This window comes from Solea senegalensis, linkage group LG6, assembly GCF_019176455.1.
Source record: "Solea senegalensis isolate Sse05_10M linkage group LG6, IFAPA_SoseM_1, whole genome shotgun sequence".
NCBI classification, from domain to species: domain Eukaryota; kingdom Metazoa; phylum Chordata; class Actinopteri; order Pleuronectiformes; family Soleidae; genus Solea; species Solea senegalensis.
The window spans coordinates 21827029-21855022 of record NC_058026.1 but is presented as its reverse complement, the minus strand read 5'-3'; the positions used below and the strand labels follow the sequence as shown (position 1 = coordinate 21855022).

At 39.4% G+C, this 27994-nt stretch overlaps 1 protein-coding gene across 2 annotated transcripts; it reads right to left on the bottom strand.

Moving 5' to 3' along the window:
• Positions 1-11: 11 nt before the first annotated feature.
• On the bottom strand, positions 12-27917 carry tmem131l (transmembrane 131 like). 2 transcript variants are annotated; one of them, XM_044028026.1, is made up of 34 exons: positions 27711-27917; positions 26928-27001; positions 23140-23183; positions 16628-16699; positions 14794-14917; positions 14566-14682; positions 13627-13731; positions 12615-12692; positions 11350-11503; positions 10600-10658; positions 10411-10516; positions 10208-10310; positions 8802-8922; positions 8454-8624; positions 8297-8366; positions 8083-8206; positions 7928-7997; positions 7729-7838; positions 7533-7602; positions 7256-7389; positions 6583-6725; positions 6277-6463; positions 5727-5912; positions 5446-5595; positions 4801-5347; positions 4570-4682; positions 4055-4224; positions 3742-3948; positions 3510-3588; positions 3040-3146; positions 2815-2947; positions 2323-2393; positions 2012-2145; positions 12-370 (listed from the first exon to the last, which is right to left on the bottom strand). In XM_044028026.1, exons 1-34 carry the CDS (start codon positions 27832-27834, stop codon positions 53-55), a joined length of 4575 nt encoding a protein of 1524 aa, XP_043883961.1. In that variant the 5' UTR covers positions 27835-27917; the 3' UTR covers positions 12-52. The 2 variants fall into 2 exon arrangements, with proteins under 2 accessions (XP_043883961.1, XP_043883962.1); XM_044028027.1 differs by having other exon boundaries at positions 4570-4679.
• Positions 27918-27994: the final 77 nt, after the last annotated feature.

Below are 27994 nucleotides of genomic sequence, written 5' to 3'. Positions count from 1 at the left end.
ACACACATATATATATACATATATATACATATATATGTATATATATTGTTTTTTAAACATCTCCACAGTAGCCAGAGTCGTTGGAGAGTTGTGAGTTGGAGCTGCGGTTGGAAGAAGAGTTCCATATGTCCAGGTTCATGTGAGGGCCAAACGGGTTGAAGTTGGAGTACTGGATCGGTCTGCAGGTCCCCTCCGGCTCCCGGCTGAAGGGAGAGTGAGGGGGGCTGATGGGAGACATGGGAGACACGGGAGACATCGGCGCGGACCGCTCGGGTTGGAAGTGGCTCTGGTAGGGCTCGCTCTGAGGCGTCCAGATGGACCCGAACAGGCTGGACATGGGGGAGAGGCTGCGAGTGCCCGAGAAGTATGGCTGTGAAGGAAAGAGGAAAAACATCAACTACTGCACTAACTTTCAAAGCTCATTAAATTCCTCAGGTGCTCGTGTACACAGTAGGTGTATCCCAGTGTCTTCATTCAACAACATTGACTAACCTTACCTGTAACTGTGCTCTGATACCATTGGGGATAACAGCCTGTGAATGTGAGTCCATTTTTAGCCATGAGAACTGACCTCCCTGCTCTAGTACAGACAGAGAGAGAATACTCCCCATCCTCAGCAAACTTGTCTCTTTGTAGTAACTGCAGTTCTTTGTAGACACTTGGCTGTATATCCATTGAATGTGATTTTCTTCACTCACAAATCTTTCCCATGTGCTTCTACTGTCACAATTTCAAAAGGCAAAACTATTTATCAAAAGATATATCTTCAGAAGCATTCTCATATTTGGAATCTGGAAAAGGGTGATTTTCAATGCCAACATCTGTAAAATCAAAATAAAAAAACATGTAAAATCAAAATAAAAATAAAACATAAGGGCACCTTTGATCCATTACTCTTGCTTACAAATTTAGAGATCTGTACCAGAGATTTGTACAATTTACTCCAGGATTCCACTGAATCCACTGCGTGCAGCATGGCCGGACAGCTGCAGCCGTGAGACTGGGATTTCCCGTGTTAATTAAAAATCTATATATATGAATTATAAACACACGACCGACGGGAGACCGACGGGAGAACAAGAAGAGAACGCTGCATTTACCAGAGTGTTGTTAATGACAGTGATATACTGTCAACAAGGGGGCTTTTATTTTGAAAAGGACACAACCCAGAAGCTAAATTTTGTATTGGTGTTTTGACATCCTGTCCCGCTCGTGCTGAATTCTGCCGAGTTGCAGCATTGTGTTCCGTCATCCGGCAAAAATAGTACAGTCACGTATTCCACAAAACGATGGTCAGAGAGGACGAGGACGGAGCCGCTGTGTCACGTAGTGGCTCCGTCCTCCTCCTCTACGGGGTTACGGTTGACAGTGGGTTACGGTTGACAAATTGCAGTTGAAATTTTTTTTAAGAGGAAATAAAATATTATATTACGAGGGCAAAACTGTCAAATGTTGTATAAAGAAAAATAATAACCTGAAAAGGTATCAGACAAAAAACAAAACGTACTGTATAGCTACAGACATAATTATGTTGACTGATAATATTGGCTCAAGGAGAAAGAGAAAAGCTGCAAATATATTTGATGCAACGCAGCAAGACGACATACCGACAGGGAGAAGCCAAAGACGAAGGGAGTCCATATGAAAACCATTTTTTTGAATAAATTAAACCAGATTTCAGACCAGAGAGTGGAGTCATGACAGAATAAGAGCTGACAAAGCTTCTGTGCCACAGTATTTCAAACTGTGGTTAAATTGCAATTACAGCACAATAAATGATATATGGAGCTCACTAATCTGATATAATAATTCTAATTTCCCTCAGCTTCAAAAAACAGGGAAAGATATTTTACCTATATAACATCATAATGGAGCTGCTACAATTATTTTATAATTAAAAGGAAAACTGTAGGTTGACGCTCTACATAAGCAGTGCACGTTTATTTCCCCTGACTTTAGTAACTGTTGTTTAGCTGCAGCAGCTCAGCAGCCAGACGGTGTGAGTCGTCACCTTGCTGCCCACACAGGCTCCTGTGTCCCAGGCCGAGGGTGATTCCTGTGGCTGTTCCTCTGTCCAGCTGCTCTGGTTGCTGTGTGTGTTCTGGCTCTCCTGACCAGGAAAACCATTTGGAAATGTTCCATTACCTGAAAAAAAGAAATCATAACAAGAAACAAACTGCTTAGCTTGCATCAACAGAAATGTTAAGGATGAAAAAGTTTGTTCATTCAAGACCATTTCTTTCCTTTTCATGAAAATTATACATACAAAACACTCAACATGCAAAGTGTAGTGTGGATGTAAACCACACTAGGAACTGGTACCTATGTAGTTGGTTTCCTCACAGTAGGTGTAGGGGTTGTTGCAGTGGCTGTTGGCACTATTCCAAGTGAACCTGCAGGAAACAAGGAAACATTTGTTTGAACTCTACGAACAGGGACAGAGATGCAGATATATTATTGCAGCAGTGGGAAAGTGATTATTCAAATTATAAACTGGAACAATATCACCTGTGTGCCTATGGGAAAAGCATTACATAAAGCTGTTTACACAGCTGAGTGTTACAATTTTCCTCACAATGAACATTGGCTAACATGTATTTTCTGAAGCTGCAACTCATTTCTTTAGGCACTAGGGGGCAGAAGACCCTCAGTGTAAAAGCTAGAAGATAACACCACATGACAGGACATGGTGTTTGCAAACGATTGCAAAAAAGTGCATTAAAATCATGTGGTGTTACCGTTACTCTTAAAATTCTCTCAAACTAGGTTGATTATTTATTATTAGAGCTGTACCTAATGCATTCAGACACCTACCCATTGTACTGCCTGGTAGTTGGTGGCTGAGGTATGTAGGGCAGCGCCTCAGTGGTGTTGTATCTGAACTCATTGGTGAGAGGTATGGACGGAGCCGACCACGTCTCTTCAGGCATGTATTGACTGGTCAGTTCTGAGGAAGAACAACACGTTCTATTAGATACAAGAAGTAAGGCCATGAATAATTTAAACATGATAACTCTTTGCTTGGAAACACTGCTATACCCATATTTCTGTCCACTCCTGCAGCGACAGCAGCAAAACTTGGGGCAAAGCTGGAGGCTGTGGATTCTTGGCTTTGGCACATGTCTTTATGGTACAGGTTGTTCATGCTAAAAAAAAAAAGAGAGAAAGACAGGTTTACATGTCAGTCAGTGACTGGATGAAAAGCTATCTACTAATATTTCCTTACACACTCTCCACTGATGTTTCATAGGTGCTTTACGTTGGGCAGCTGAACAGATTTCTATCAACAGTTGGAAATATTTTGGCAAACGTAATATACAGACAGCGTTCTTGTCAATTTTAATCCAGAAATGCTATAAATATTTGACCTAAAAATTTCCCCACATTAAAATTCTAAGATGAAAATATAAAGCACAGAGCAGGTTTCTGCAACGACTCTCAGACGCACCAGAGCCACTATTTGTACCCAGTTGAGTTGCAGTTATGTGTGTGTGTGTTTGCTTTAGTACCTGAGAGCCTTGTGGTTTGTATTCATGGTCTGGTAGCAGTCTCTCTCTACAGGACAGACACTGTACTGCATGGATTCCCCTGTAGAAACAAACCCAATGACATTTTTTCTTTTAATAAAACTGCAGTTACAGTTTAAATCATAAAACACGGGGAAAAGGAAGTCCTGCACCTCTTAAATTGGAGTGTATATGTATATATGTAAATATAAGGTGGAGCATAAGTCCTCTGTACTTTTTCTGGATGAGGTAGTGCAGGCATGCGTCCGAGAACTTGGGTCTTTGTCGCCCTCCATGCTGCTGGCGCTGCTCCAGCTGCCCCAGCTCCCTCTGCTGGCCCTCACACTGCCTGATGAGCTGCCAGAGTCGGATCCCGACTCACACACTCCATTACCACGCTGCTGTGTTGGACACTTCTTTCGAATGCGGGCAGGACACACACCTGTCAGTCAAATCAAAGAAAGAGGGTGACATCATAATCAGTTTTTTGGGTGTGCCTCGATATGTAAAGTTGCAGATATGTGTGACATGTCAACGAGCCAACATACCATTCTGTTTGAGAGGGCTCTCGTCACTATGCCCAGGCTTTGGCGCTTCTGATTTGGAGCTGTTGGGGCAGCGGTTACGGTTCCGTGTTCCACTGGCATTGCGGTCCCCTGTCTTGCAGTCAGGCTCTTTTTCCCTCTCTGGCATCACTAGCACATTGTGCTCAGGAGTGCTAGTGAAACAATCACAAGATAAGATAAGATATTCCTTCATTTGCGCCAGCCAAAGGGAAATTTACAGTGTCACAGCAGGAAAGACTGTAAAAGAAATTTGCATTTTCACACTTTACACAGAAAAATATCAACAATAATACATTACATTGCATACATTGTGTTTCCAGAAAATACACAGTATGGGATTGATATTTAAAGTATAAACAGGATTGTACATGTATATTGCACAGACACAGAACACATAGAATAGTTTTAATGACGTAGATGTTTAAATATAACACAAAATATTTCTCCATCATACATCAAAAGTAATGTTCATAGATGAAAATAAAGTGAGGTCTTACCTGGAATTATTTTCTGTCTTCCTGCGACTCCTCTTTCCCTTATTATTCCCTGGTGCAGTTCCAACCTCTGTGCTCTGCGCTTTCTTTTTCTGGCCTTTGCCATCATCTTTCTGCTGGAGTGGCAAAAAATGTTAAGTGGTACCACCATTATTTTTTCATTAAAATAAAACTTTTAAGGTTATGCTCTGTTCTACAGGTATTGGCATTGTAAAATACAGACTCCTTTCTTACCTCGAGTACAGAACTATCCCTTTTCTCAGTGTCGATCTTCTCTGCATAACGCTCAGTGCAGCTCTTCTCTACAGGGCTGCACGCTAACAGACCTGGTCTTGGTCCAGGGCCTAAGATGACATTATCTGGGAAACCAGCAGGCATTTCCATGGGAAACATAACTGCTGGTGCCCGGTCTTCTACGGTGCTGTGGGGTTCTTTAAAGTCTGTGGATGTCTTTTTATCCAAATCACTGATAAAAGTTGGTTCGTTGTTGTTGTTGCAGACGTCAGAATCTGGGGTCAGGGGAGCTTCTTGAGTCAGATCCTCATGCTCTTCATCCATTGTTACAGCACCAGATGCTGCTGTGGAGCTGGACTTGTATTTGGTGTAATAAAGAGAAACCTTGTGTTTCTTTTGTGGTTGAGATGGGGTAGTGGAGAGGCCTTTCTTTGTGGTCTGAGGACGTGGTGTGGGGCTGTTGGCCAAGGCTGGAGAGCCACGCCCCTTTCCTTTATCAGAAGTGTGACAGGTGTCCACATAACTCTTACAACTTCCCTTTGTTTTACTGCACAAAGAAGACGCAGAAGAAATATTTAAGTATTTTACCACAAGAAAAAAGTAAGTATGTTAGTATGTAAGTGACTAAAAGAACACAGGACATACTTTATTCCATTGGGTGTGATATTGTTGACAGACCCATTGTCCCGGGACAGGACAGAGTTGTGGTTGCTTCTGCTGCTGGTTGTGGAGAATTCATTCAGGATAAACTGAGCCTGATAGAAGGCCATCAGACACACTCCAAACAGAGAGAGGCTAAACACAAACAGAAATACAACATTTGAAATACACACAACAAAGTATGTGATTCTAAGCTTGTCGGTAAAAAGGCAAAATGGATTGTTTATGGACAGAAATCTGTTAAATAAGACTTAGAAGGTACTGACCATGTGAAGATGAGGGTGATCACCCAGAAGGTTTCTTCCCAGCTTGGGCCAGGAACCACCTGAGCACAGAGAGGCAACATGTGGTGGGGCAGCGTCACATTGAGGGTGAAAGGAAAAGAAGTGCCACGAGACGTCACCAGAGTGAGGTCCCGAATCACCCAGGATGAGGTGAAGTCTGGGGTGAACCTGAGGAAACAATGACACGGAGCAATAAGTACCTGCTACTTCTACCACTGCAAGAAGTTAACATCATTATAAAAATGATGAATAATAGAAAACATTGGCATAAGGTTTTCTTAACCCAGTAACAAAATGCTCTAACAAAAGCATGTATAATTAAGCAGTTAAACATAAAACAACAAAACAATAATAGAAACGAGTAAACATATGGTATAGACTGCCTGTTTTAAATCAAATCATCAAAATGTCTGTTTTGAGTGGTTTGGTAATACACAGCCAGTACTGATGATATTACAGGCAATACATGTCAACTTTATTGACACAGAAAAATTCCTATGTTAACAATAAAGCAAGCAAAAATGGCACTTACGCAATGGTGATCTCAGAGGTGGAGTTGTGGTCGAGGCTGAAGGAGCGACACTGCAGTACCTCAAAGCCAAATCCCTGACACTTATATCCATTTATATTCATGGACATGACTGTCAGAGGAAGCTCTCCTGCATTCTCAACCTTGAAACTCTTTCTGATGGCGAATAGCGGCTTGTTGGTGCGCAGACCTGAGAATGGCATACGGTTAAAAATTAGCTGTTTTTTGAAAACAAGGCTTACTACTAAATTTAAAGACAATATTCACTAACAGTAATTCATCGATGTTGAATGTTAATATAAATCTCACCATCGCGACACTCCATTAGAGTCGACTGAGGGACATTGAAGCGCAGGGAGGCTCCCAGGCCGGGTAGTTTGCCACCAACTCTGAGCAGCTCTTTGGCCCCATGACCCTTCACCGTCACCATGTCGAACACCGTCAAGTTGTTCCTGTTAAGACCACATAAATTACAAAATTATTTTTTCTTCCCCTTTCACTGATACTTCTTCATCAACAATCATATATGGTCTGATTTCTATTTTGAAATTATCTTTCTTTCCTGTAATGTTAATGGCTTATAATACATGTGACATTTTTTATATTGTAATTTGATGTAATTTCAATGAGTGTGTTTTTGGTTTGTTGTTGTAGAAAGACTGTGATAGAGTTCAGGTCGAGAGATGGCTGCAGTGTGTGTGACTTCAGTTTAAGGATATGACTTAATCAGTATCAGCGGGCTGTTTTGGTACGGACCTATTTTTATGTGGAACTAATGACGTAGTTTGCGTATTGCTTTGACTTAAACAGGGACTTGGGTGATTACGTGTCCGTGATGAGTGAGCTTACGTGTGTCTGCGTATGTGCAAGTTCAATCTACGGTCTGATTATTGAAGGCGCAGTGTAAGACCCTCACTGTCTGCTCCCAATTAACACCAAAAATAGGTAGAAACTGTCCTATCCTAATTATATGATTTCATACCTTATAATAAGAATGGTAGTTGTGGGTTTATGTTCAGAGGGAGAGAAGACCACAGCGACCTCTCTGGACTCCCAGGGCTGCAGCAGCAGACGAAGCACACCCTCTCGTATCACACCGTCCACACCCTCACCCACCTGAACACAAAAGTCAAGGTATCAACACAACACTGCCAGTGGCATCTGTGCTTAAATGAATCAGTTATATAAATTGTCAGTCTGTTGATAAATAAATACCAGAAGATAAAAGACGCCATGATTTCATTTTCTTGGTAATTTACCTTTGGGTTGGAAGTCAACAGAGAAAACTCTGTGGTGCTGATGTTGACAGAAAGGGGGCTGATATTAAACCTGCCACAGAAAACAATTTCACAAATTCACTTGAGCAATATGCTGGAGCATCATTGCACGAAATGGAAAATCGAATTTAAATGAGTCATTCTCTGAGAGAGAAAGCAGTCATTCTACTCAGCGTACCATTTGGTGAGGAGGTCCAGAGCCTCTATCGGGGCAGGGTACAGGGAGAGGATCCGAATTTCTACAGAGACCACTGAGGCAGATGGATTTTTCAGCATGAAAGTCTTCACCTGAAATATATGAAACCTTTCCATCAGACAAATGTCACAAGTTTTGAGTCCATCTTTAAAAATCAAACACTATTCTCAGTGCTGCCTACCTTGCTCTCATTGACAGGTGTGGCACCAAAGTCCAGAGGGGAGGACATTTCCACAGGGAGTCTGGGCCACCTGAAAAAGGCAAAATGAATTTAATTGAATGAAAGGTAGAGCAGTGAGCAGAAAGGTAGAGCAGTGTCCTGCATCTAAGTCTGACCTGCAAGGAAGTTTGTCTTTGTGGCTCTGCCATCGAGAACAAAGCTCAGCAGCCAGTTTGCTGTCTACAGCCCAGCATGAGGGGAAAAAGTCTAGGAGGAGAGAACGCTGCCACTCTAAACGCCCTGATGTAAGAAAGAGAATTTTTTTTTAATAAATTAAGAACATTTTTTATATAATTATTTCAGAAAGGATTACAAAATACCACAGCTAACCTGTTTCTGACAATCTGAGTGGGCAGGGTCGCCCACACTCTCGTTCTGCCTCAAACACAACATCCCCCTCCTGATTGAAGGAACACATTATCACTGACAACATCTCATCCTCAATCTAAGATACTGCAATCAAATCAGTGGAGCTGCCTTTTTTTACCTTGGAGGGAGCAGATTGAAAGAGGAGGGGAATGTGCAGGGGTGAGCCCAGGCTGGTATCCAGCCTTAGTGTTGACAGGTGATTGACAGGCAGAGTTTTACTGAGCAGCTGGAGGGACAGGATCCGCCAGCAGCCCCTGGGGACTGTCATTGGACCACTGAAGTTCATCACCTGATCAGGAGCAGGGACATTAGCATCATATCCTGTCCTTATCTTGGCATAGATGTGATACATAAACAAAATGTGGTGTTCTTTGCCCCAAATAGAAACCACAAACTGACAGAAGGCTTATTGATTGTCATGATATCATTTCTGTTTCTTATCATTACATGATGTGGTGGAATGTACCTTCATTACACCCTGCAGTTTCTGTGAAAGGCTGACATTCGTCACAGTGAGTGGCGACGTGAGGGTGTTTGTCAACCACAGATCGACCTGGTCTGCATCCCTTTGTTTCATCTGAAACAGGCTGAATAACAGGCAACACACAACGACAAAATGAGATGAAAATTGCAAACAATAATCTCTGCTAATCATCACATTAATCATTCATGAGCATGTTATTGTTTTAATAATTGCAGATATGGTTGGCTTATGACAACATAAAACACACGTGTAGTTCCAGGGGGGTATTCCATCAAGCAGGCTAAAGGCAAAGCCAAGCTTAAATGGCCAAGTCTGGCTAATATGAGTGAGAGTTCGGTTCCATCAACGAGGCTGAGATTAGCCCCAACTCAGTAACCATGGAAACTATGACTCTGGCTAAGCCTCAACCATGGCTAAACCATAACTGTGGCTCAGGTTTCCGTTCCATCAATCTGAGCCTCAACCCTGTTCCACCAAGGTGGCTAATGTGAATGTCAGCCAAGTAACCATGGTAACTTATGCTGCCGGGCAAACCTGGTCTGTAGCAGGCTAAAAGTGAAGCTTAGCACCATCTATGATCAAGAATGTCCAATAGACACTAACAGAGACACACAACTGTCATGGAATGATAAAATAATATGTAAAACATAAAATATATAATAAAATGTATTCAAGAAATTATTTATACTAATAATTATAGATTATATATAAGTACATTAAAGAACATTATCACCAAAATAAAATATAATAAAAAATAAGACACAAATAAATACAAAATTAAACTAATTAGCAAAAAAATATAATAAAAGGAAATTTAAAGAGATCATCATTCTTTTGATGTAACAAGGGTTAGGGCCTCTGATTGATAGGAGATAGATGATTGATTTGCTGTCACCTGCATACACTTACTTACTATTTTAATTATGTTCATATGAATGTTACTTATTAGGGCTGTCTTTTTGTTCTTTGGGGATTTGGTTGCATTAATAGGTCCACATAATTGATTAGTTTAAAACAAAAACCATCAAGAAATCAATTGGTAGATTATTGTCTACATATATGTTGTCCCTTTGATGGAGAATTTATATAACATGATGATGCTGAAATACTTCATTTTCTTTGTCACTTACGCATTCAGCCTGTCGGCAATAATCTGCCACCGTGCACAAGTTGAGGCTTAACAGGTGAGGCTTGACTAAGCTTCAGGTGGAGCCAGCTGATTTTACTTGATGGAAAGACTTGGAGCTAGATTGGGAGGTGGAGCTTAGTCAAGCTTCAAGTTTACACCTAAGTCTGGCAATTCTTAGCTACATTGATGGAATACCCCCCTGGAGCTTCACTAGCAACAACTACAGACAAACAAAAACACCAACAGATTTTCACATTACCTGTGTTTGATATGAAGCCCAGGGAAGCTGTATGTTGTCCTGTTTCCCAGAATCTTTAAACTGATATGATTCATGCACTTCCTTCCATGCCCTGGCAATGATCCTGATATCGGACACAACATTTGTGAAATTATTTGGATCAAATAAAATAAAATTGCACTTGAAAAGCAATGTGAAAACAATGAGAAATTCAAAGTACTCACCTCTGCAGGCCAGGGTAGCTACTTCCGTGAAGTTTTTTGCTTCTGGTCTTAGAGGAACTTTGTTAACTTCGAGGCTGACCTCCACTTTCGATAGCACCTGCATTTCCTAGGTAGGGCAAAATATCTTGTTTAACCAAATATGTCTTCATAGATGCCATGATGAGACAAACTAAGAAACATAAAACTCACCTTTATGTAGAGCTTCTTGCCTCCAGAATTTAACATATAAACTCCTATTTTAGGCTCCCCTGTAAGCAACGAGAACACAACCATAAAACTCAACACGATGCACTTATGCACAGTATGATGTACTAAATAATTTACACTGTCATAGTTATATTAATGTGTGTTCCTGATTTATGTGCAAACATTCTCTCTCTCTCTCTCTCACACACACATGCTCTGTTTATGTTCACATGACCAGTTTAAAAAAGTTACAAGACAGCTCCTGTTGGAGGCTGCTGATGATGAAAAAAAGTAAAATTCCTTATGCAACAAGAGCCATCAGGGTATGACATAATGTCCTGGCAAGCACAAAATATCAAAAGCACAACTTGACTTCCTGATTAACAAAAGTGAGGTTACATGAACAAAAATCTGAACCGTTTACGATTGGGAAACAAAAAATGCAACAAATTGCAGGTGGACAGATGGACACACTGGTCCCACTGTATTGTAAGCTAAGGTAAAAAAACAAAATTGAACATCATTACAAGTGTTGTATGTCTCTTCTCTGAATTTTTTTTCAAAACAGCAACAGGATCATGAACATCTATCTTTTAGTACTTAGTACGGAAGGAAAGGGCAGCCACAGGAAACACAAAAACTTGATTAGGTCTCAGTCTAACATCCATGTAGCATAATTGGATCAATCATACTGCAGCTGTATGGTTTGCTTTCCTGTGTCCTGTGTGGGTCAGAGAGGTTATAGACACCCACCTAACGCAGCATGCCCAGCAGTGGAGGCCACCAGCAGCACCAGAATGTGCTCAATGACGTAAGGCTTGAGCTTGTCCAGGTCAGCGGGCCGGTCACCATGCACTGACAGATTAATCTGCAGACTGAGGCGCTCCTCACTCTGGAGGCAGGACCCCTGGGACCGAACAGGAAATGCATGTCAGTCACAAACAGATTTTGGTAAGACAAAAAAGATACAAACATGAGAGTTGTGAGAAACTCAAGAGTCTGGTAAATGTTAAAGAGAGAAATACTATTACTTTTTATGAATTAGCAAGTGGTGATTCATTGCTGCTGACCAGCTGTTCCTGTCCATCAATGGACAAAAACAAGAAGGCAGGAACTAAGCAGTGGCACCTACTCCGTGACTAACACCATCTGAGACTGACAGATCCGTGGAAAGAAAATCTCACTTGAAAAATGGGTTTGCCTTGGTAGGTGAATCACCACTTGACAACTTGACCTGTAGACAGTCACCCTGGCTTGCTGCCACAAGGGCTCAGGGCCTGCAAAAGCAAACCTAATCCCTTCTAACCAAAGCTGCAGCTAATATTCCATCAAGACTAATTTAATCTCCGAGTAGAATCAACACTGACCGAAGGCTGGTTCATGGTTTTGTCAGAGAAGTCTTGAAAAATTACTAAAATTGAGATGTTGATCTTAGATATTAGCTGGAACACCCAAATGTAACAGAATGCATGATCTTAATTTATTATTTTATTTATGTATATATATATATATATATATATATACACACTGTATATATATATGTATATACATATATATATATATATATATATATATATACATATATATATATATACACACACACACACACACACACACATATACATATTTAACATATACATATATACACATATAAATATAATATAATATATGGTTCAGTTATATGCAGCTATATCTTGCATCGTGGAGTGCACTATTGTGTGAGTATTTGCAGCTGTGTGTATTATTCATTCATCTTTTGACTCCTCAGAGGTTCTAAAAAAAGGGGAAGTTGCTCAGATGTTCAAATATTAGACTAACTTCTACTGGGATTCTGCTCAAGCAAAACAAGAGCAGTGTTTTATAATAATGTCATAGTGTATTAAAATAAAGATAAAGTACATTGTTGCTCTTTATCAGTCTCAGTCTCCATCAAGTCTGCGACTGCCTCAAATTCAAGTATGTTTGATGTTTTTCATGGGCCTTTCAAACACTCAACAACATAAAGACAACTCAAGTACCTGAGGATTGTTGAACAAACTCTTCGGTAAGCTGCACTCCAGGAGTAGACCCAGTATTGTGATGTTGGAGGCATCTTCCTGTAGGAGAAACAACATGACAAACAATCAGGGACTGATGGCTTATTGAACCAGTGGGGGTACACACTGCACTAAAGATTATGGCAAATTCAATAGTTTCAACAGAATGGTAGTTGGTTTGCTTACTGAGCAAATTTAATGGGGCAGTATAGGGGCTGTCTACACAAACAGAGACTGAAGAATAAGTAACTCTTCTCCTGGTAATAATGATTTCACAGTGGGCCAAATAGGATAGACCTTAAAGCCTAAATGTGACACAAGCTAAGGCGAGTAACTAAAAAACACAATAAAATTACAGCACATTAAATGGGAAATACCAAAAATAATCATCCTGGGGCTTATTTCTGCACATACATGGGAGGACAACAGCCACATTAACTGCCGGTTAAAACATAGCTTGCTGAGAGATAACCAGCTGAATTCAGCATAAGGCAGTGGAGGCCTTGAGTGTTTTCTGTTTTTTTAGCTACAGCTTCTTAGCAGTTGGCCAAGATGACATTTTGCAACTGTCACATAACTTCCTGTTGTGGAGGCAGCACTCACTTTCAGATACCCTCTCGGATACTTTCACTCGCCTTAGATTCTTTCTAAAACTATGCCCCATTTTGTCATTGACAGTCTTTACCCTTAATTATTATTATTGTTTTTTTCATGGATTTCAAACTGTGTAGAGACAAACTGTAAAACTCCTATTGTATTTTAAATTGTATATTCATGAAAAACAACACATACTTTCAGGCTCAGCACACATTAAGTAATTGTAGCACATTGAAAATGCACATCAGCGTATCATAAAGCCTGTGTGTGGATGTATGCAGCTTTCTGTTTATCAGGGCAGGCAGGAAAAGGGAAATCAGCTGTTTTCAATGATGAGCTGTCCTTTACTTATCTGTATGGCACACACAAACACAAAGACCTTTATCAGAATACATACCTGAGTTTGGGTCAGCTTAATGCTCTGGATATGAGGGAATATTAGCAGACTATCCTTTCTTTGGACAGACTTTAATGAACCCCGGTGAACTCCCACACCAAAAAGCTGAAGAAGAGAACAGATGATGTATATTAAAGGATGTGTATTATATTCAGTTCAGGCAGTCAACAAGGAAATCAAAGAAATTAATGTTATTTGGTAGGTCTGATCTGGACTTACGGAGCAGTTTGTAACATATTAGGTAATGTTTGTGGTTATAAATAAAAATGGGGCACAAGGTAGATAACGTAGATTAGGGCCTAGTATTTTTAGACAATTATCCTCTAATGACAGGACGATGTTTGCTTTTTTCAGGAGAATTCACAAATTTTAAATGGTAAAAACAGCAAAAAAAGCAAAGCTACTAAACATAGTTCTGCCATGTGTCCCAATAATGTGCTGAGCACAAAATGCAGGTTTCAGCAATACAACATACAACAACAAGCTTAAGGTAACATGACTTCAATTGTACAAACAATAGAACAAATGGACTACTACTGCTACTACTAACTACTAAGGCCGGAAATTGTGTAATAAAATACACATGAAACAACTGTGTTACTGGCCTTATTGTCAACTGAAACGTACAACAGAGACACTAGAAGAGATACAGAAAAAATTAAACTCTCTATAATTCTATATTAAAAAACAATAGTAACTAAGGTCATTAAGTTCAGTTAACCTAAAATGGACCAAGTCGAAACAAAACCAGTTTGGGTAGACCAAGACAAACTCTGAGTGGAGTGCAAGTACCTCCAGGGGATAGAGCAGTTTATAGCATTTCTACAAAAAGTGGCGCATAAACCAAGATGCAGTAAAAGCAAACGCATTTGAAATGCAGTGGTAAAAGAAAAACATGGTCTGAGACTGTACAGCAAGTGGTGCATTAATGGAACTGACCTGGTATGACAGCAGCCCATGGGCCGATGTGTTTATAAATAATGTGTTTTCTACATTGCCCTCCTCCGACGGGAGGAAAATTAGTTTAAAAGATGCTTTCCCTCTGGGTGGGATAACCTAGGAAAGGGATTTAACATGAGAGCGTAAGTTAATGCAATATAACAACCAAAATACTTTTTACTTGTAAATGTCTAAAGCAACTACTGGTGTACACACACGGACACTTACTCTTCTGTGAAAGGAAGGTATGTAAAAATGCCTGCTGGATGTAAACATTGACAGCAGTGTCACAGGAACTTCCTGGCTGGGGTTGTGTATATATATGGTTTCAGCTCTTGGCAGCCCCAGCGGTCTGTGAAGACAGATAGAACAGAGTTGTAAATAACTTGGCTACGCTGAGCTTTTTCTCAGGGAGCACTATGATGACCAGCTAAAAAGGTACATACCGAAACATAACGGCACTAAATTGTTCAGTACCCAGTTGCACAATAAAATATAGTTTGAGGTAATTGCTCAGCTTTAAACTATGAAAATACACACAGATCTTTATGGTCTCAGTTTTAATTAATGTGCCACAAGCAGATAATTGTTGGCATAATTATGTCATTATGACATGCTTTAATAACAATATACTGTGTCTTTCCATTTTACAAGATGTCACTCGAGGCATAAAACCCTAACCCTTTGCATTTTAGATTAAATAAAAGCATGCGCTCTTTGTTGTTTTAACCTAAGATAATCCCTGATGTTAGCCATAGAACCATATACACAAAAAGGATAGAAAGGGGTTATAATAGGCTTTGGGTTTCAAGAGCTCAGTGTTTATCCACTTCTGTGCTAATCTTCAGTATATTACTATTCAATATTTATATTCCCTGGTGACAGTCAAATTATTGCCACCACCTTGTTTCTTTTGCCCGTTTATAATGAGAAACTCAATTGGATTGTAATTTAATTGCATTTTTTTATTAAATTAAAATGGTACATTTGTTTACAAGCTTACTTCCTGTGCTGTGTTCTCGCACGTGTGGAATATAATAACAAAGCCATTATAGGAAACCTGACTAAGGTGGGATATTAAGTACTTTCATGTGGAGAAATTACAAGCTGCCTGGGTTTTACAGTTAATCTCCCATAATACAAAGTCTGTGTATGACTTAATGTAATTATAGCTTTATTCCCTTGGATACACAAGGCGGAGAGCAGCAACATTACAAGAACCTCTGTACAATATAATGCAGCCTTGAAATAAATATTACCACTGAACTATTTATGGTACGGTGTTAGTTGAGTCTGTTCTATGGAAAAACAGGGTTATTTGTCAGAGTTAAAAAAATATTTGGTAAGCACAAAGAAAAATAGAACCTGAAAATGAAAACAAAAGACAAAACTTGATCCTATGATATGATATTTGATACATTAAGATGTTATGCTATCATAAAACTTGCAGAATGTTGACACAGTCTTGTCCAGTAGGTTAATGAAGAGATGTTAATAGGAGTAAAGTAGAGGTCAATGGCCAGTATATTGTACTAAATCAGGGCAGGAAACAATTGAATGAAGACAAGCACATGGAATTTGGGTGAGGAGAAAGCTGATGTAAATGTGTGTTGGTCAATGGTTGCCTCTATGTACATTAATGCCTCTCTCTGCAGAGCAGGTCTGGAAATACTGAATTTCCACTATTTGTTTACAGGGAAGTAATAGTTTATCATACAGAATTATTTCTCTGCAGACAAATACAGACAATTTAAGAGGAAAACAGACAGTGGTTTGTTCAGTTATTAGCACTACCATTCCCAAAACTCCATATCTCTATATGGTACTTGTGATATGTTGTCTTTCCTCTTGCTCCCTCCCCTCCGCACAAATGGGAGAATGTTGGGTCTCTGTAAATAATTTATCAACATAGTCCAGACCTGCTCTATATAGTAAGTGTCCTGAGATAACTTTTGTTATGATTTAGAGTTATATAAATACAAATTATTTCACGTACCAGTTTAAAATAATTGATGACACTGCTTGTTAAGACATGTCATGTTAAACAGAGAGCAGTACTTACTGGGTCCCAAACTCCAAGGCTGGGGGCTGAAAATGCAAGGGCCTCCCATTCTCATGTGTAAATGGAGAGGAACTGGAGGAGAGAAGCAAATCACAGTAGAAAAAAACATTAGCACAAAAAGTCACACTCACATTTCATTTAATATAAAAGAAGCATCTATGCTTGTTCAATTTACAAACAACTGGGGACAAGAACACTGTGCCCACTTTACTAGTGAGCATGTGATAATTACAGCCTCAGGCTGCTTCACAATCCATCCACTTCATCCCACCTGACAAACTATCTGGGATCATACAATTTGTGAACTATCACACACATTGGTGAAGTGGGCACAGAGGAGATTCATTGATTGCATATTAAATAATTAAAGAAAAACAATTAGCTTAATCAAGTTCTGTAATACTTGATTTGAGATCCTGCCTTTATTATATTTAGACCATGGTTTTATTACTTAAAAGCTGGACAAAAGTAAAATATCTCACCATTAAAACTGCTACCCTGAATTAATGGATAGGATAGATGTTTTTAGACTACCATGTTTATATAATGTCATAATGTTGACATGTATTATCTTTTATTGTTGTGCTGTGTTTGATATCTTTCAACAAAATTGCTTCTGCAATAGATTGCTGGACCCTACTTTAAAACTCTGAAAAGTATTACATGCCATGTCAGAAAAAACAAAAATATGACAAAAAATATTTCACTGTATGAAGTTTAAGAAGCTCCTTTTGTAGCTCTGCTGAGCTCTGCTTGTACTGGTGACGCCAAAACATCCTTAATGTGCTTGGGGAATATATGCAGTTAAAAAAACCCAACCTGATTTGTGGTTGTGTGTGTGTAACTATATCTGTAGAAAGACTGAAAGCTGCTGACAGAAGACTCACACAACTGCTGACCAAGGACAGTAAGCAAGTGTAAACACCACAGTTCATATACAACATCATTAGTAACAACTCTGAAACAGAAACCAAAACTGGGACCCAAACATCTCTGAATTTATACCGAAATCCCAGTTATCTATTAAACTTGAGGTATCCTTTGAAAAATATGGGTTAAGACGTTCACTTTCTCTCCTGAACACACACATTCAATGCCAGATCCAAACCGAAGAGGCCATTACCCAGAGTAATGTTTCTGATTTAAGTCATGCACTTGATTACAGTGGTATTTTTGTAATTGTAGCTCGACTACACCGTTCAATTGGACCACTACACTACACTCACCGTCAGTCCAAAAAAACTTCACTACCCTCTTATTCTTCTATGTACAAGATTCTTCTTTTATGGGTATGTTAGTCTGACTTTATAAGAAATTAGATTTAGTAGAATTTCAGTTGGACTACTTTAAAAGTCCAGTTTTAGTTGGACTAACACACTAATTCAGTTTTTTTTCTACTGTGTATGTCCATGTAAATTTACCGACTGACCCTGAAACACACACACACACACCCTCACTGATAATACATTTCCTCATCTAGCAGCGTACTACAGTCCTGCAAAATGGCTCATGAATTCACATTAGGTCAGTTCCTTAAACCAGCCACCGTGGCCATCTGCCTTTGACATAGCATCATGAGGTCTATTATCTAGAAATGACTAAGTCATTTGTGCAGAAATGAAATTCATTTGATGGCCGGTTCTCAGCTGAAGCTCCAGGTCAAGGACACTGGACAATTTAATGAAAAACTGAGACTTGCAATAGTTGTAAAACCTTTTCATAATTCATGCATACACACAGTGGTGAATAACACCACTGAGTGAGGCCTGTAGAGAAACTTTTTTCCGGAAGTTCATGGTTACACTGATGCTGCAGCCAAACAGGGTCTGGCCAGTTCTTTGGATTAATATCAAAAGGTCATTTAAAAAAAGCTCACTGACTTATAATTCACTTGTGTCTTTTTCTTCTCTTTCTCACGTGGGCACTTGCTTCTGTGGTTGCCACATGACTTAACTTCCTGTGTCTGTACTTAAAAGAGATGCATAACTGCAACATCAAGACTACAGTGGTGGCGATAGCAACAGGGAGCTACTGTGAATATGAATGAAACAGGTGAAAATTATGGTATTTGTTAAGTATAAGTACAGTAAGTAATATATATCAGAGTTCATAAACAGCAGATTCAGATTCACTCCACATAAAAGACAAATCTGCTTGAAACATGAGACCTTTAGCAGACGTGCACAAAAAATGTTTTTTTCAGCTGTTGACAGCAAACACAAAATATGCAGACTCAGGCTTGAAAGGTGACAAAACATTTGAAAACGTCAATAATGAAATAAGAAATACAGTGTCTCTACATGGTCAGACGTCTGTATAAGTCTCATTTAATTGATCATATGAAAACTGGATATCTCATAGTTGTTATGATGACATAAAACAAAACTTTATAGGAAATGCAGGTCTAATAAAAATGCACTATGGGAGCATGGACAAATATTAAAAGATATAATATGTGCCAATCTCAGCCGACATAGGGTTGGCAGTGAAATATATATATTTTTTAAGTAGCATGCTTATATAAATAGCTCAAATGTTTCCAATGCTATTTACATCCATATACATTTTATTGTGAGTATCTGTGACAAATGGTTCAGGATTACTCATTTATGTATGCTTTGCTTTGAGAAATATTGCCACACTACTGAGGGGGAGAGGTACCAGCACCTAATTTACAAGCTGCTAGCATACATTGAACTGCTTTTCAAATGAGCCAATCAACACAACCATCTAGAGATCAACCATCCGGTTGGTTTGTGAAGATAGCATGCATGGGGCTAGGGTTAGAGTGATGAGTGATGATCTTTGGGATTTGGTTGAAAAAAACAGATTGTGGACATAGTCAAGATTGATAACGAAACAAAACTGTGAGATCACCCACTCATTGGTTGCTATTCTCCCCCCTCGTAGTCTTCCTGCTGTAGATTTTGCTTGTGAAAACAAAACGTGATGCAATACAAAGAACCAGAAATGGAATGGATGAGAGACACTGCCTTCTGTACAATAAAACCATTGTTTCTCCCTTCCCCTAGCTCTTTATAGGTCTACTTGTTGGTTAATTCATTGCTTGTCTGTGTCAGCAAAGTGTGTGGGTGAGCATAAGAGGGGTCAAATGTGAAGGGAAAATAAGGACATCTGCTTTTGCAGAGGAATCCTGTGTAATGGCTGAAATAGCATTGCTGTTTGAAATCTTAAGTCAGCCCTTTAAACACCACATGGCCATTTATCTGATTTAAAAACATTAATAATGAATTAAAGAATTGTGTCAAGTACGGAGAAACAAACTGCCTAATTCCAATTCATGTATACTGCTTTAAATTCCCATACTGTGACATTGTTGTTGTTTTTTTAAAAAACTTGGAGGTGTGAAAATAGGACATGATCCAGTTTCTATGTCAAAACCACATAACCAGTACTTGTCAATCAGTGGCTGAAAACATACTGTAGCTGTCTGTGATGGTGTGAAAGAGTGTAGACATATTTAAGTGTACAAATTAAAAGGAGAAGACATTTTCTGACCAATTATGTTGAAGAGGAAAGGCAATGCCATACAGGCAGACATAACATGTTTTGGTTGCACTACTGTTTTAGACACAGTCTGTATACTAACTGCTAACAGGAACCCAGAGGAGTTAGTAAGAAGAAACTGAATTAAGCAGCATGTGTGCAGTATATTGTAATGCATATTTTGCAAGAAAATCAATTATATAGTCCTTTGAGCGAAGCAGATTTCCTACATTTTGAGTAAAGTTATTTTACTGGTAGCAGCCATGTCTAATATGCCTTTAGCTAATCTGATCCCAAACCACCTTGTGGATATACCTGTACGTGGACTATAATTTAATTTGGTGTTTGAAATTCAAACTTCAAATGCAAAGTGAAAAGCAATGCTCTTACAAGGCCTTTTTCATAAATAATAAAGACACAATAGAAAAAGCATGAGTGGAAATAATGAAATTAATTAGTAGGACTGTTTGACAGGACACAACCATTGTTAATTTTAATCAGGAAAACCAGAGCCTTTGCTGCAAGTTCAAATGTCAGCTTTGAGAAAGGCCAATGGTTAGTGGTGTCGGGTTCTTGTGAAGTCTCAGGTTTCTACAAACCTTTTTTAAAGGTGGAGGGTTTTGTTTACCTTGTCACGTGTTGTAGTAAAACCACATTTTCTGTGAATTCAACAGCTGCTAACCCTGAAAACTCCATGGGAGAAGTCTTTCAACAACAGCACCACTGAGCTGTAGTCCAAGGGTTCTGTCCACTGTCACAGTTCAAAAATAGCAAGTTATGTTTGGCGCTATTTGATCCCTTGGAGCTAACTCAAAGTCAGTCTTAAAACAGTGACCTCAGCAGTGCCTCATGGGAGAGGTTACGACAAGAGGAAAGTTTAGGTCAATTGATGTTCACAAACGTTTGTAAGCAGAAAGGACACAATAAGGCTAACAGGGAAAAAGTCACAATATATAGTTAATGACTAGATTTGTGTCAGGAAGATCTCTGACTTTTAAATAGAAAAAAGAAAGGAGGTTAGTATAAAAATGTTTTATAAATGACTTGTGTGAAGAATTAAGCTCAAACATGTTGGGCTGAGAAAAGATATCATTAACCTTTGCATCTGAGGCCTGCTTTGCTCTTTAGGCTGGGGGAGAGTGATGGCAGGCCTGCCAAGTACCCGATAACCCAGGCACGAGAGGCTTTGCAGCCTACAGCTCAGGAGGTCTTGAGGTCAACCAGCACTACAAAGCTTCCTTTAGCTCTCACCTCCCTGGATTTAAAAATAGCCATATTCCAACACACTTCAGCTAATGTTGGCAGCAAGTAAAACATATTTTTATATCAAAACTGAGGGCCTGTCTTGTTGTAAGGAGTGCTTCAGAGATTTACAGCAGCCAAAGACTCGGTTTTAGTCCAAGTATGAGAAAACCACCATAAGCATTTGCTCCTATAATTACAATAACCTGATAGCCTTATTTAATTGGACTGGTCCTGCCTGAAAAGAGAAAATATCAATTAAATCTCCACACCACAAGATTGTAATGGAGAATTTCTGATAAAAATGTGAATACAATTTAAATTTTTTAAAGGCTGAAAAATACTCTTTATAACCAATTATGTCTCTATAACATACTATTACTACAGAATCATGTACATTTTAATACTAAATATTGCTCCTTATTAGGTCTTACACTTAATCACATTAATCATAATTCATTTAGGCCCATCTTTAAAGCGTTTTTAATTGCATGTAGTGTCTTTTTCAACATGGAGTTTGATGAAGAGGCTCTCTCTGCACTGCAGAAAGTGGTGTGTGGAACTCCCACAAAGTGGGAAATGCTGTGTAAAACAAGTACATAGAGTAACTTTCTTTGCATTGTGTTGATTTAGAATCAATAAACACTGGTAAAAGACATCTTGCAGTAACAAGTTCACCAAACGTCATCCTAATATGCTGTGCTACAAACCTCTGGTCAAGAACGGTTAGATGTGGGAGACATAAATCTCCTTGAGGTATAAGGCAGGCTGGGATTATAACATGACAGAGATTGCTTCTTTAGATAGACAAATAAGGAACAGAAGCAATGTGAGCAAGCACTGGCACCACCAAGTTATTACCAAATCTGCCTGGACTTGGTGGTGCAGATTGGTGTTATTTTGCTGTGAACATTATTTTTCCAAGCAATATTCTGCTGTAACAAATGCAGCTGGGAAAGACGGACCTCTCCTCCTTTTTCTTTTAAGGACTTCTAAAATTAGCCAGGAATTTGGTTCTGTGCCTCACAAAGTCACGCCCCCAAACTCTCTCCATCACACACCCCCTCACTTACCAACATAAACAACATACTGCTTACAAGAGAATACTAAAAGGTTTTAGAGGAACCTTCAGAGGAACCTTACACCATATAATTTTTCTTAGTGCAAAACATGTCACCTTACAGCTGCAGTGTAAACCATTCAACAGATTCACCCTATGATTTGCAGTTTGTTGCAGTTTGTTAGCAATACTACCTCAGAGCTTTTTTCCCAATCCAGAGCAAGCTTCATGTTTGTACTTAAGCACAGTTATTCTTTGGGGATGCAGAAGTAAGCTTGTTTTTCCACTTGGCTGTTCTCAAACTAAATCTACACCACAGCTCTGATTTCACTCTGTGTCCTACAGTATAATTTCCATCTACACCAGAGGGACACTTCAGTATGATGCAATCTGTATGTTGGCTTAGGGGTTTGATCATAATTATGTGGCTTGGTGGAAGCTCTCTACCTACTCAGAAGTGGCACTCATGAACAGGTGGAAACCGTTCATCAAATCTACTCACTTTGAACATTGTACCATGTTTGTGTGGCTCTCTCTGACCAACTAGCAAAGTTAAATGGCTTCCATGGTATTTTATACCTGCTTCATATGTTGTTGCTGACTGCCAGGAAATGTGTAATAGAAAACAAATGTGTAATGGAACCCACAGAAGAGCTTCTGTTTTATGTTGTTCCCACGGATGATAAACTCAAACAAAGCTTACCTGTCTTCCAGTGGAAGACCGTCCTTTTTCCGCTCCCTCTCCACCTGAAAATGATTAAAGAAATCTTTAGTTTATTTAATTGTGTTATAACAAACCTGTGCCATTTACATAAACCATACACATACAATCCAACAAGATCAAAGCGTACTGGTATGCAAGACTAAGTTTTGCTACTACGATGATTTTCATAAACATGATGTTCGAATAATGTTCATATTCTGTTAATTATAGTAGGAACAAGGTATGAATCTGCCTAAGAAACTACATGTGTATCACACTGTCCGTTAGAGCCCTTACAAACCTAGAGGCAATGATGCAACTCCATCAGTGGAAGGCAAATATGCACATACAACATTGCCTATTCTTAACAAAAGAAGAAAGCAGCTTCTACAGCAAGGTGTCAGTATTCTCTCTTATTGTTCAGTATAAATGGTGCAAACACAAATTATGGTATTGTCAAAAACCTGGCAACAGCGGGGCAGCCGGTTGAGCAAGTCAAGATCACTATTGTTTTATGCATCTGATTATACAAGCTAAGAGAACTTTATTTCAAAATGACAAAATAGGGAAGCATTATAGCTTAGCATAATAGTTTCATTCAGTGTGAACAACCATTGCTGGCAAAAGGAGGGGTGTTAGTGTCAATGTATTGGGATTTCTGATCAAAAACAGGGCTGAAGATTCACCACAGGTAAAGAAAAGATACGTGCAATTTCAATTCTGAACAATGGGTTTGTTTTAAAAAGTCAGAAAGACAGATGATCTGTAAATTTAGTCAAACAATACTGGTATAAGTGGTTTTAAGAAAAAACAATAACTTGGCAGGGTATTCAATAGTGAAAAATAATAACACAATGAACATCATGTTCATTCATGCTCTCAGAATGTGCCAGGATTTAATCTAGTTATTCTAAACCATGTACACACCTCCAACCATTACCCAATCAGATTACACTGTGCACGTCAACACACCGTTTTTATTGTGGTCAAATCAAAGAGCATTTGACCAGCAGTGGACTGGTTAACTGACAACTGACTTGTCAATGTTGCAATGGTGTGACTTGGATCAAACCCTGTAAACAACTCAGCAATTTCATGTCAAGGGATAGAAGCAAATCAGACTAGATTTAGTTTAATTTTAATGCTTCTTACTTCCACTGAATGAGATTTGCTGTGTAAGCAACTAAGATCATCATCACAGCAGAACCGAGAGCAAACACTGTTAACTACAAGGTTATATGAACCGGTACCATTTCCTTCACAAATCTGACCATTGGGTGAGGGCTGATTATTGTATGCCTAGTCCTGAAACACTCACACTCCCATACACACCCCTTAAGAGAGGTACACAAAAAGGGTCCGCTTAATGCCTAGTTCTGCCTGCGTGCTACGATCTGTATGTCTGTCATGGGAACACTCGCAGCTAAAGTGGAAACTACTGATGTTATGCTGAGTATTGCCTGTCTGCCAACTATGGAAAAAAACTTTATGGATACATTTTGCCTTTATGACTGCACCACAAAACAACACCAGTGGGAGAGTGTGTGTCAGAGTGTCAGTAGAGTGGTTGTCTGAGCAACGCGTCCATGGAGCATCACCTCATGCATTTTATTGCTCTTCTCCTATCTTTCCACCACCTCACCAAATACAAACATAGATCAGGTTCTGGTAAATAGTGATGTAGATGAAAAGGTAGTAACCTCTTTAATGTCTCCAGCAATAGTATATTTAGAATTTTTATGCAACATTTCAAAGCAAATAGCAAGCCTGCTTTATAGCAGTACTGCTTAATTTATAAGGTTTTTGCATTTCATGGGAAACAACATAATTAATTGCACCAATGTTGTGCATTACTACACATCCCTTGGTATGTAAATAGCAAACATTTCAAGTTGCATCATCAGTTTCAACTGAGCAAGGACACATCAGTTGTTCTCTTGTCTCCTTATGCATATTCTACAATGCCTCTGGCACTTTTGAAGCTTGGTATATTAATGGCTTAAGTGTATGAGAGAAAACTGGTGATTAAGCAAAACAATGACAGAACACACTTTGTTGCTGATTGTTGCAGCAGGTGAGCCATTAAAAAGGAAGAAAGTTAAACGGCAGAAAGACATCATGTCTGAATGAATTACATTCTAGATATGAGGAGTTTAAAGATGAAAGCAGGAATTTTATTATTGAAGATTAAGGTCTGCATAAAGATAAATGACAAGTCAAAGTTTACAAAATAACAAAAAAGGTAGGACATGGAGATGGCAGCATTGAAGAGTTCCTTTTTCTTGTGAACGGACATGTTCACAAGATCTGCTGCCCAAATCTGATGTTTAATTTAATGCATAGCACATGACACTCACTCCTGCAACATAATTTCTGTGAGCTTAGGGCAACATACAATACGTAAATGGCTGACAGCAGTATAGAAGAAAGACATCCAAGTCATGCTCTATTTCACATAGCCCATGTAACTGAAGTCACTCTATTCACTGCTGTCTATCTAAACATATCATCAAACAATGTCAACAATCCTGCCATCTGCCAATTGGTCTACAGGGTGAAAAGCATGTCCACCACACACTGACGTAAGAGCCCTTATACCCCAACAGTTATCATCAATGTTTAACTATTTAGCCATGCGTGTGTGTTCTGTAGATGGAAAATGTGATTGGTTTACAAAGCCCTGCAGAAAAACGCCACACCCCCTTCAGGTAACATGACAGTCAGCTGGTGACCTCATGACAGGTAATCAGGTAAACACTAAGTTCCAGCTGCTTGTGCTGGTCTTGCGACATAGCCAATAATTATCATACCCGCCTGCAGGTTAACATTTAGTAAACTAAAGTAAACTAAATGTTAACTAAGATGAAAAAATAAGATAAAAAAAAAAAAATACTGCACAGAAGCAAAATGAGGAGCAGAAAAACAACTGCCCAGTATATGCAGGCAAGCACAGCAAACGTGCTCTCACTGTGTGCTGGTGACTGAACTTCACTGTGGACACTATGTACAAAAGAAAATGAGGAGGAGCCATATGGCAGGTGGCCTCCCACTCCACTCTCATTTTAGAGTTGTGTAGTGAACTGTGGATTCCTGCTCATAACTACCGCATTTACACAAAACTATGCTTGCCAAAATAATGCATGTTGTTATCCAGATCCTACCATACATAGTAAAGTGAATATGTACAACTCAGCAAGCTGCATAGTGGAGCCAAACAATGGAGATGCAATAACCATACGAGTATGTATCTAGCTGCTTCTAAAAGTGATATATACTCACATGCCACTTTATTAGGGATACCAACTGAACTGCTTGTCAGCACAAATATCTAATTATCCAATCACATGGCAGAATCTCAATGCATTTAGTCATATAACAGCTGACCTGCTGATGTTCAAACCAAGCATCAATATAAGAAGAAATGTGATTTAAGTGGCTTTGATTGTTTTGCTGTTGTTGGAGCCACATGGGCTGCTCTGATTATTTCACAAAATGTTGATCTTCTGGGGTTTTCATGCACTATGATCCAAACACAGGAAAAATATCCATTGAGTGGTGTTCCGGGCACCTTGCTGAATCGGTGCCACGAAATGCAGCAGTTCTGAAAGCAAAACGGGGACTAGCCAGATGTGCCAAATTAATTTCCCTCTCATAGAAAGAGCAATTTCCAACTGAGGTGGCTAACCATGCATGCTTTTATTCTGCACTGAGGGAAGTCCAATATTTTGCACATTGTTACTGTGCACAGCCCTGTAATAATTAAACAAACAGAGTGAAATTGTGATTACCTGAATGGGGATTAATGGCTCTGCATCCTCAGGCTGCCAGACCTCGACCACGCTGGTGGACATCTGACTCAGAGCTTCGTGGGAGCAAGATATGAACAACAGCGTGAGGTGCTGTGATGTACATTCATTAAACATGGATAATTCAGACAAGTGGACATGATGCATTAAGACGTCAGGGAAAGAATGCAAACTGCCAATCTCTCTCGTTGTTAATTACAGTATTATAAGGCAACTAGAAACGAATAATCTGAGACGCAGCGGATGACAATGACACGGACATGTGAGGAAATGACTTCGCCTCGCCAGCCTGACAAAGGCTGCTTTGCTAGCTGCTTGATGAGGAGAAAGGTTAGCTCGGTGGCTAACGAACTTGGAAAACACATCTCCACTGCCACTGCAGCACACACGACTGTACCCTTAGCTTCTCGTGCTGTGTAGCTTTAACACGGCAACAATAAAAATCATTAACTGCCCATTTAAATCTCATTAATAAGCTAATTTAGTCCCCGTGTCAGGAAAAAGTTACAGTTTCGCACAAGGAAACTGGCAGCTAGCACTGACTAGCAGGCTGACACCAAAAAATAACTACAACCTTTTTTGTAGCTGATAAAAACATACAATCAATTTGTAAAAAATATATTCCGGAAAAATATAAAATGACAAATTTTGAGTTTATTTTCTCCAGTTTACGGTTCGCTGTCAAGCTAACTTCACCTACATTTTTGTTGCACTGGTAATTTCATGTTACATCGCCGTAATGGAAAATGGAAGTGAGCACCAAACCTTGCAGCTGAGCTCCTCCGTGCTGGACGCAGGGCAAAAGTAATTGTAGTATTCCTAGTAGTATATTGATCCACGTTTTCCTGTGACAGTGGCTGCCTTGTTGGAAGTCCTGTAGCCCCGCCATGCTGCTCTCTCTGCTAGCAGCCTACAGTGTGTTTCGCCCCTGCGTTGGTCTTTCTTCTCTCACCGAACAGCAGCAACAGCAGCAGCAGCAGCAGCAGCTCCCTCCCTCCTTCCCTCTGTCCCTCCCCGCCTGCTCAATCACACCGCACACTCATAGCAGA

Bases quoted from the DNA above. Each gene is read 5' to 3' on its own strand.
- tmem131l (XM_044028026.1), bottom strand. From the start codon at position 27,834: ATGGCGGGGCTACAGGACTTCCAACAAGGCAGCCACTGTCACAGGAAA. The intron at 10,311-10,410 runs GTGAGTACTTTG...GTCCGATATCAG, and splicing joins AGCTACCCTGGCCTGCAGAG to GATCATTGCCAGGGCATGGA. The intron at 8,207-8,296 runs GTTAGCTGTGGT...TTCTTACATCAG, and splicing joins ACTCAGATTGTCAGAAACAG to GGCGTTTAGAGTGGCAGCGT.